The sequence below is a fragment of the Erinaceus europaeus genome, chromosome 7 (genome assembly GCF_950295315.1).
Source record: "Erinaceus europaeus chromosome 7, mEriEur2.1, whole genome shotgun sequence".
NCBI classification, from domain to species: domain Eukaryota; kingdom Metazoa; phylum Chordata; class Mammalia; order Eulipotyphla; family Erinaceidae; genus Erinaceus; species Erinaceus europaeus.
Genome location: NC_080168.1, coordinates 92853521 through 92864204, shown reverse-complemented (window position 1 = coordinate 92864204; position 10684 = coordinate 92853521). Strand labels below are relative to the sequence as shown.

The window sequence follows — 10684 nt, the reverse complement described above, 5'->3', positions numbered from 1 at the left end:
GTTACCAGAATGTTTTTATGTAAAAGGAAGCTCAAGAAAAGAAAGTATTGATATAGTGAATGAATATCCATTATATCCTACTTTAATCCTTCCCCCTCCAGTGTGAAAAGTGAATAAAGACAGCAACATTTTTTTAAAAGTTGACTTATATTAAAAATAGTTTATAAACAATGTTAATACCACAAAGTAGTATTTCACTACAAAGCAGTTCAAATATTAACTGTTCTTTAAACTGTTAAACTTTATTATAAATTAAAATTTCTTTACAAAAAAAATTGCACATAGTATTTGACCACTCTTAGGTTCTGATGCACTGGCATTTGCAATAGTTTCTTTAATCTTCAAGTTAAACAGTCTCGGCAAGGAGTCCAGAACGTAGAAAGGGCAATAAACAACCCTGTTAGAGCATTCAAGTGCAACTAGCAGACTTGTGGCCATGGCAGTTACACTTTCCATAAGATGGACTGCTTAAGTTTTAAATCCTGAAATGAAGAATCTCAAAAGGTTTAAAAAGGAATAACTAAAAGGGACTGCCTGTTTTTTTACTGTAAACACAGCCCTAGAAATTAAGTCCCATACAAGAATCTCTCAGGCATCAGAGAGTGTCAAGTGAGTCAGGAATAGCACAACATAAAGGAGAGGGGGGAAAGTAAAAAACAAACAAAACAAAACAAAAAATAATAATAAAACAAAGAAAAAATAAAATAAATGTCAGTCACTTTGAGGAACTATACTTACGTACATGATGTTATGAGAATCTGGCAGGGCCTAGAAGTAGGCCAAACAGGAAGTTCATTTATCCAACGAAGAGGGTCATATTCATTGCTTCCGGTTTTGAGGACAAAATATTGTAGGGGACTTGATATGATCAGTAATGCTTGTCTGCCTTATGCAGACCTTAGCCAGGGATCAGCCTAATCTTGAAGGATCATTCAAATAATTTTGGCAATTATTATAAGGACTTAGAACTGACTGCACCAGTGTTCAATGATTCTTGCTTTCTGTTTTGTAACTGTTTAAATTTAAGAGCTCATTTAGGCTGACTCCAATCTCTTGGCACTTGGAAACTAGTTTTCTCAGGTTATCAGTTTTACCTCCTTCTGATGCTTCAAACAAGAGTTGCTGTAAAAGACAGGGAAGCACAGAAGTAAGATTTAGCTAGACTTTTAAGCATTACCACATCAATGGATATGGCACATGCAGAAAATTTATAGGAAAACTTCAAGATAAAATAAAAGATAAAAAGCATTACATCTTTCCACAGTGATGCACAAAGAGGTAACTTCTGTAAGGCTCTCTGATATAAACGGTGGACCTATAAGATAGATATACACACAATTCCATCAGGAAATAAGATTTAAAATACCTTCACAGTCCTATTAAAAAACTGTATTTCATTCCATAACATTTAAGACAAAATTATTACTTTTAGTTTTGGAGAGTCTAATCATTTTAGAGTTCTTAGGATGTTAACTTCTGTTTTAATCCTTTTAAATTGAGAAGTTAACATAAAGGGACAGAATAGCTTTAATAAAGTGACCCATCTAATACTCAATCATGGCTTACCTCTCTTTGCCCCTTTAGAACAATCTCAGCAGCAATGGCTCTAAGAAAAAAAAAAAAGGAATATAGAAAAGGGAAAAGAAAATTTATATATCTCTGAACAAAGCTGAGGCACTACCACTGGCAGAATACTGACTGTGGGAATCTGAGTATAAAACTTCCTGAAAGTAACAGGCTAAACTTCCAAGGAGGATAACCTATAGTGAAAAGAAAAATTCAAGAATTTTTATCAACTTTAGATGAATAAAGCAGACCAGTGCTTTGAATATACATAGTGTTCATGAAAAATACTAATAACTACTAGTTATTAAAAAAACAACAACACAGCACTAAATCTTTAAAAGAAGAAACCAGACTACAGTGGAGGGGGAAATCTCACATTTCTAGACATTAATTTAAAGTGTGTATTAACACATTTAATTTCTCTGACAGCAGCAATGTTATCTAAATATTTTCCTTCAAGGAAAATTAAAACTCCATATTTTGCTTTTAGAAGCTATTATTAATAAGCACCCTATTAGGTCTTGGTATAAAACCTTAGCAAGTGACAAAAATGAATTTAAATTGGAGTGGAAATCTATCTGGGGGTAAAATCATTTCTGATTTACCTGTCTGGAGCAAACCTTATAAATAAAAGCAATATCTATAAATACAGGTACATGATTGTTACATTACATTTTCCAGGTGGCCAGGCAAGTTGGAATATTATATGTAAACATCTTGGCTTGAAGTTTCAGAATCTGAACATTGCTTTCTTCCCATTCATGTTGAAGTAGCCTGTAAAGCACATTCAGGAAAATGAATAAAACACAGCAAGTGTAGGGAGACTCCAAATGTTTTATGAGATGAATGTTTGATGAAGTACAATTTGTGGTCAATTTCAGCACATCTATTATGCAAAAATAAAATGAAAAACAAACAGACAAACAAAAAAACCTCTAGAAACTCTTGTCTATGAAACTATGTTAGAGGGGACTGAGTGGTAGCGCAGTGGGTTAAGCGCACATTGCACGAAGCACAAGGACGTAATGATCCCGGTTTGATGCTCAGCTTCCCACCTGCAGAAGGGTCACTTCGCAAGCAGTGAAGCAGGTCTGCAGGTGTCTATCTTTCTCTACTCCTCTCTGTCTTCCCCTTCTGTCTCCATTTCTCTCTGTCCTATCCAACAACAACAGCTATAATAACCACAAGGGCAACAAAGAGGAAAAAATGGTCTCTAGGAGCAGTGGATTCATAGTGCAGGCACCAAGCTCCAGCGATAACTCTGGAGGCAAAAACAAACAAACAAACAAAAACTATATTAAGAGAAAGACAGGCAGAGCTTCATTCTTGTGGGCTAATATTTTCAGAGAAACACATAGACACAGAGGGAAAAACATGGTATCATCAAAGTTTCTTTAAATACAATGGGGGCCAGGCTCAAAACTGAGTTCTGTACATGAGATAGCATGTGTATTAAAAGCAAGTGAGGTATCTTGTTGGCTCTAGAATACTTTTACAAAGATGATTCTGGGATAGGAACTAGCAAACCAGCAAGCAACTGGGTCAAGAACCATGCCATCTTCAACAAACTAAAATAAGGTCCATGTACCACCAAAGAATTATCTTCAAAGTACACTCCACTGGTATTAATTCCTGATACTTTTTAAATTAAACAGTACATTTATGGTAAATGCTTTTGAGCTAGAATTCAAGCACAGTAACTATACTACTTTAAGAACCAATAGCCCCGCTTCCCCAGAGCCCCGGCCCACTAAGGAAAGAGACTGGGAGTATGGATCGACCTGCCAACACCCATGTTCAGCAGGGAAGCAATTACAGAAGCCAGACCTTCCACCTTCTGTACCCCATAAAGACCCTGGGTCCATACTCCCAGAGGGATAAAGAATAGGAAAGTTATCAGCGGAGGGGATGCGATACGGAGTTCTGGTGGTGGAAATTGTGTGGAGTTGCAACCCTCTTATTCTATGGTTTTTGTCAGTGTTTCCTTTTTATAAATAAAGATTAAAAAAAAAAAAAAGAACCAATAGAAGAATAGTAGGGGCTCAGACGGTGATGTACCTACCTGGTTGAGCCGTATGATATCAGCTGCAAGGATCACGTCTGAGATCACTACTCCTCACCTGAAGGTGGGAATGCCTCACAAACACTGAAGCATATATGCAGGTGTATTATCTTTCCTTCCTCTCTCAATTTCTGTCTTTTCAAATAAAAAGGGGGTCCCCACCTGCAGGGGGAAAGCTTCACAAGTGGTAGCAGTGCTACAGGTGTCTCTCTTCCTCTCTACCTTTCCTCTCAAGTTCTGGCTATTTCTGTGCAATCAATAAATAAAGATTAAAAAATAATAAAAAGACACCACCAATGTGTCCTGGAGCTCAGCTTCCCCAGAGACCCATCCTACTAGGGAAAGAGAGAGGCAGACTGGGAGTGTGGACCAACCAGTCAACGCCCATGTTCAGCGAGGAAGCAATTACAGAAGCCAGACCTTCTACCTTCTGCAACCCTCAATGACCCTGGGTCCATGCTCCCAGAGGGATAGAGAATGGGAAAGCTATCGGGGGAGGGGGTGGGATATGGAGATTGGGCGGTGGGAATTGTGTGGAGTTGTACCCCTCCTACCCTATGGTTTTGTTAATTAATAAAAAAAAAAAAAAGAACTGTTTTAAAACTAAAAAAAAAAAATAATAATAATAATAATAATAATAATAATAAAAAAACAAAATAGAAAGAGGAGGGAGAGTGGCCATTGGAAGCCATGCTGGCATCTAGCCCCAGCAATAACCCTGGTGACAATTTAAAAAATAAAATGAAAAACTATATATATAAAAGAACCAACAGAATTTATTTTTCCTTACCTCAGTGCAAGTCCAGAATTAGCTGGCATAATTGAGCAAAATCGTTCCAAGGTTTTGGAATGCTGGGTCTTTGGAACACAGCTCAAATAAAAGAAAATAACCTATAAAGATTGGGAGTTGGGGTAGGAGGAAGAGAAGATGTAAACCAAAAATCCAATTATCCTGTGTGTTTTAATGAAAAACAAAAACCAAAATGGTCTTTAATACATGAATGTATAAATTATAATGTATGAGGCTGTGAGTTACAATTCCTATCATTAATTATATTAGTGACTTTCCAAATATGAATTAGGAAATATGATCTGGTGATGAGAGTCATGGACTGGGAACACTGACAAGAAGCCAGGAGTCCGGGTTTTCATTCCTGAGTCTACCTTTACTTCTTGTATAGCTGGGCAAGTCATAGGGCTAATAATACCTGCCACATCTTGCTCATGGAATGCCCGTGTGTAAATGACTTAATGTCCATAAAGTGGTTTGAGATCCTGGGATAAAGAATGGCATAGAAGTTCAAAGCATAATAACTGGTTATCCTGATTAGCAACAATATCACCCCAACAACATAAAAAAACAAACAAACAAACAAAAAAAACCAAAAGCACATATAGGTTGTAATCTACATTGAATAGATTTTGGCCTACACAGCACTGAATGAGAGGGAATCTGAAAATAAACAATTTTTTTTTTGATAACCTTATATATACACAAACAGACTCTTAACATTCTAAGCACCATCTGATCACATGCCATTTTTATACAAGTATCGAAATACTTGAGAAAGTATTGATGAAATCAGCAGTACTATGTCAATTCACTCTTTAAATTACAAACTTTTTGATTCAACAAAATTTCCAACAATCCAAGCAGAGACAGATTATCATTACAATGGAATCCTTTTGATATTTCTCCTTAAATATGAATTGAACATTAACTGGTTTTCAAATTTGCTTCCTTGTTAAAAGTTCCCCAAAATAACACAATTGATATGCATATTTTATCTTAACTGAACCTTTAGGGCTCTGTTCCTAGATTTTGTTTTGTACAAAGTTTAAGTTCTTACCTTATTATGAAATTCATAGTTGGACCAGTAATCAGCACTGCTAAAAGGAATGGGGTACCGGGCCGGGACTGTAACCAAACATCTATTCACTAAGTCAGTAAAAAATTTGAATTCTTGGACTTTGTTTCTGGATCCAACAGCTCTATTATTGGCAAAGACAAGGTAACTGCCAAAAAAACAAGGAAATGTCGTAATTTAGAAATAATTAAGTCAGTAAAATTCTCTCACCCCCCCCTAAAAAAAGCCCTTTATTCCAAAACCCATTCTTATTGAGAGAATCTAAACTTACTCCATCCAAATTTTCTGTATTATATCAGATCTCATGGTCATCCCTAATGCTGCCTCATATGCTTCCACTGTCTCTTTAATGCTTGATTGAAGAGGATGACAAAGGCTGTTTAAAAAAAAAAGAAAATATTTTATGTCTACAGTTCAGTTCTATTAGCTAAAGAAAGGGAGATGTAAAAAAGAATGTATAAGTATTACAAATATTATCACAATGGAAGTCTTTTTCTTTAATATGCATAAATCTTAGCAGTGCTTCAATTTTGTTTCAATGGTTGTAACATTAAGTTAATTTTAACACAATGTACATCAGTAGTAAAATAACAAAAGCAAACCTAATATACAAACATTTCTTGCCATAGAAGGTAGTGTCTCACCAGTAAATCAGCCACAAATAAGGAACTTGGTGGTTAAACATCTCGTCATCAAAATTCTCTTTACATAGAGCAGCTGGAATGTCAAGTTGTCCTGGGATATTTAAGAGATACCTTTAAAAAAAAAAAAGTTACTATGTGCAAAGACCCAGGATTAAGCCCTGCTTCCTACCCACAGGGAGGGCACTTCACAAGTAGTGAAGCATGTCTGCAAGTCTTTATTGTTATCGCTTCATCTCTATCTCTCCTCCCCATCTCAATTTCTTTGACCTATCAAAAAATAGAAAGAAAAAAGGGGAAGGAGAAGAAAAAAGGAAAAAATGATTGCCAGTGAGATCTGTGGTGGCAATTAAAGTGGGGGGGGGGGGAGGCAGTAGCATAGCTGGCTAAGCACAAATGCCATGAAGCTCAAGGTAGAAGGATCCTGGTTTGAGCCCCTGGCTCCCCACCTGTGGGGTGGGGGTGGGGTCACCTCACAAGTGGTGAAGCAAGTCTGCAGGTGTCTTCTTTTCTCTCTCCCCCCTGTCTTCCTCTCCTCTTGTGATTTCTCTCTGTCCTATCCAACAACAGCAGCAATAACAATAATAACAAGGGCAACAAAAATGGGGGGAAAAATGGCCTCAAGGAACAAAGGATTCATAGTGCAGGCACCAAGCCCCAGTGATAGGCCTGGAGGCAAGAAAAAAAAAAAAAAAAACACTCACACACACACTCTTACATAGAAAGCATCCTGGATTATATAGGCAAGCATGGATTACAAGTCTTTTACTATAGTAAGAATTTCTCTTTATATGCCATACCACTATGGTCACATCTCTAACATCACATCTTCAAATTTTATTATTTTATACTGATTTCTTTAATTTTATTCTATCCTCAAATTATAAACCACAATAACCTAACTAAACCAAATTAAAACAGAAAGCAAATTTGACTACAAGTAATCAAAAAGCTCCCACAAAATTTGTACCTTCTTGCAAAAATACTTTCATTTACCTCATATCTAAAAATAGTCTCTCACACACTATTATTATTTTAATTCTAGACATGAAATCAAAGTGTCTATAACATATTGAGTCATAAGACACAAAAAAAGTCCATGAGTGGGAGTAGATAGCATCATGGTTATGCAAAGAGACTCTCATGCTTAAGACTCTGAAATCCCAGGTTCAATCCCTCCTGCACCTCCATAAGCCAGAGCTGAGCAGTGGTCTGGTTTAACAAAAAAACAAACAAACAACAACAACAACAAAAAAAAAACACCATGAGGGGCTAAGCAGTGGCACACCTAGTTAAGCAGACTTACTATACTGTACAAGGACCTGGGTAATTTCTGTCTCTAGACAACAATAAAAATATATTTTTAAAAAATTACAAAAAGTAAAAAAAAGGCCACAATCAAATAAGGTTGGGAAATACTGCAAATAGCATTCCTTTCTTGAAAAGTCAAACACACTCAGCTATTATAGGTTTTAATAAGATCGTATAGTCAAACTATAGCTTTGACCTTGGAGAACTACTACAGTTTCAGCTGGAGGGAAATGGAAACACAGAATTTTCTCTAGCAGTGGGAATAGTGTGGAATTGTACTATCACTACCATATAATTTAAAAAATTTTTTAAATTTAAAAATTTCGCCTGTGAAGCAACTCCCCTGCAGGTGGGGAGCTGGGAACTTGAACTAGGATCCTTATGGCAGTCCTTGAGCTTTGCATCATGTGTGCTTAACCTGTTGCGCTACCGCCCGACTCCCACCACTTTATAATTTTATAAATCATTATTAAGCCCCTAATAAAATTTTTTTTAAGTTTGATCTTTACCAAAATCAGAAATCTATTTGAGGCCAGATGGTGGCAATCTGACAGAGCATACATGTTACAATGCATAAGGAAGTATAAGGATCCTGGTTCAAGCCCATCTACAAGGAGAAAGTTTCTCAAATGGTGAAGCAGTGCTGTCTCTCTCTCCTTTCTATCTCCCCCTTCCCTTTCAGCTTGTCTCTATACAAAACAAATAAATAAATTTTAAAAATAAAAAAAGGCCTATTTGACTTTAGTTTTCCACATAAATTATAATTCATATATGTATAACATTTACTAACTTCATCTTCAGGAGTAATGTGTTGTTTTTAACAGATTATTTTATTGGGAAAATGTTGACCTGGGAGATGACTATTGTCAAAGCAGCAAGGATAAAGCTTTTAGAGGAAATATATTAATCACTACAGTGATAATCTAGTTAAGTTTTCCTTGCATTTTAAAATGATTTCGAATACAACAGACTTGCTTGGATTAGAGAAGCTTTTTAAATTTTTTAAAAAATATTTTATTTATTTCCTTTTGTTGCCCTTTTTGTTTTATTGTTGTAGTTACTATTGTTGTTGTCGTCATTGTTGGATAGGACAGAGAGAAACAGAGAGAGGATGGGAAAACAGAGAGAGGAGGGGAAGACAGAGAGGGGGAGAGAAAGACACCTGCAGACCTGCTTCTCTTGTGAAACGACCCCTCTGCAGGTGGGGAGCCCGGGGATTGAACCAGTATCCTTAAGGTGGGCCCTTGTGCTTTGTGCCATGTGTTCTTAACCCACTGATGGGGTGGGGTGAGGAAACCACAAGAAAGGGGAGAAACAGACATGGAGTAGTAGTTACATAATATCTTGACTTGTTTACATTCTCTTTATACTAAATCCTGCAGAGAAAGGAAATGATAGAATGTAATATCCAAGTAAATATTATAGTTATAAGTATCCTTATTTTTATCCATGAAACATGTATGTGTTGTAATTAAAACTGACTTCTAATAATAAAACTCTGGTTGTTCATGAAGCTTCCCCTTTGCATAGTGCTTCATTATGGTGGCCAGTGATCCAACTCTGAACCTCATACATACTTGCAGAGAGAAGAGAAATAGTGTTCCAGGTCCTCATAAAATGTGTGCTCAGGGCTGACAACATAGCTAATATGGACAGTACGCTCATTTTGTCTTGTGCTTTGTTATCTTTCCCTCTCTCTGTCTCTGACTATCTCTAGCTGATGAAGTCAGTCTGGAGCATGAAGCCCAGGAAATAACAAAAGAAGTGTGTGCCCTACCAGATGACTTATCTCCCAGACCTTATACATGTCTTTAAAAAATAAATTAAAGTAAATAAAAAATAAATATTTTACATCTGTCTCCATTTTTACTAAATTCTATTGCTTTTCATCATAGTTCCATAGAGGATATTCAAGTATTTTAAAAATGTCTACAACAATGGCAACAGAAATGGAAAATAAATAAATATTAAAAAAAAAAAAAGAATTTCCAGTTAAAAAATATGTCCAACTGTGATTAACTCAGAAAAAATTCATAATCTTCCCTCAACTATGCTATTTTCTCCCATCCAAGTGCTAATCAGGCCCGCCCTGTTTAGCTTCTGAAATCTGGTTTGTTCAGCATGGTATAAGTAACTATACACTGAACTATACTATTTCTATCCTCTCTTTAAATAAAGAGTTCTGCAAACTTACCGAAACAGATCCAAGTTACTGTATTCCTCAAACCCAGGTTTAAAGAAAGATGTAATAAATTTTCGCAAAAGTGGGAGAAGCTTATCTCCTTCATTCTATTTTTGAAAGAGGGAGGGGGAATATATGTTAGGCTCATAGTATTTAACTAAAATCTTTCAAGAAAAAGAAATGCACTATTTTTTTTTCTAATTAAATTAGGTCTCTTGAGTAGATTGGGATATCCATGATCTGATCTGCAAGTTAGGTTCAACCAACCATTAAACAACTTAACAGCCAATATTCCACAGACTCAAGTTTCATCTACCAATCATGTATTAAACTTGCATTACATGGTTGGCAGTGCACTACTTGTTGGGGCTCTAAATATGAACAAGACATAGTCTCTACCCTCAAGGAGAAAACTTAAAAGCAATGCAATAAAATAAGACTATGCATGGAGTAGTACAGTATGAAAGAAGGAATACTTTTTTTAAATTTGCAAAAGAAAGGAAAACTCTCTGTAGTAGCTAATACCTGGGACATCTTAAAGAATACGGAAAATAAAAATCCAATGCATCTTACCTGTAAGATGAAGAATTTGCATGTATGATAAAAAACCTCTGCATTCTGAGGATTTTTTTCAAATGCAGTAAGCCATACTGTCCTGGCTTTGTCATGCTGATTTGTTCGCAAATATAGAGCTACAAGGGTTTCCAATAACCGGCAGTTCATGGGACATGATTCCAATAAACGTTTACAAAGCTCTTCTGCAGCCTCATATCTTAGGGGGGAAAAAAAAATCTAAGTACACAATATATCAATTGATAACACAATGGTAAATGCTCACCAATGTTGCTTTACCTCTCCAGGAGCTGGTGCAGAGCAATCATGTTTGCATAAAGTGGCACACAAACCTCTACTCTTTCCTCGACAGTAAGGCTCTCATCTGTACATGCTTTTATTCCATCTATTTAAAAAAAAACCAACAAACACATTACAATAACATGAATTAAGCATGATAAATGATTTAAGCATGTTATGTAAACCCTTAAAGACACTAGTG

At 36.1% G+C, this 10684-nt stretch overlaps 1 protein-coding gene across 1 annotated transcript in view; it reads right to left on the bottom strand.

Annotated features, from left to right (window-relative positions):
• Nucleotides 1–223: 223 nt before the first annotated feature.
• The window catches only part of ZFC3H1 (zinc finger C3H1-type containing), a 72489-nt gene continuing 62028 nt past the window's right edge, over nt 224–10684 (bottom strand). Inside the window, exons 26-36 of the mRNA XM_007537590.3 lie at nt 10483–10588; nt 10204–10402; nt 9643–9737; nt 6141–6251; nt 5768–5872; nt 5479–5644; nt 4419–4519; nt 2239–2340; nt 1567–1606; nt 1253–1315; nt 224–1122 (exon numbers count right to left, since the gene is read on the bottom strand). Of these exons, the coding sequence (XP_007537652.2) occupies nt 985–1122; nt 1253–1315; nt 1567–1606; nt 2239–2340; nt 4419–4519; nt 5479–5644; nt 5768–5872; nt 6141–6251; nt 9643–9737; nt 10204–10402; nt 10483–10588 (1226 nt within the window). The 3' untranslated portion in view covers nt 224–984. The remainder of the gene's footprint in view (nt 1123–1252; nt 1316–1566; nt 1607–2238; nt 2341–4418; nt 4520–5478; nt 5645–5767; nt 5873–6140; nt 6252–9642; nt 9738–10203; nt 10403–10482; nt 10589–10684) is intronic.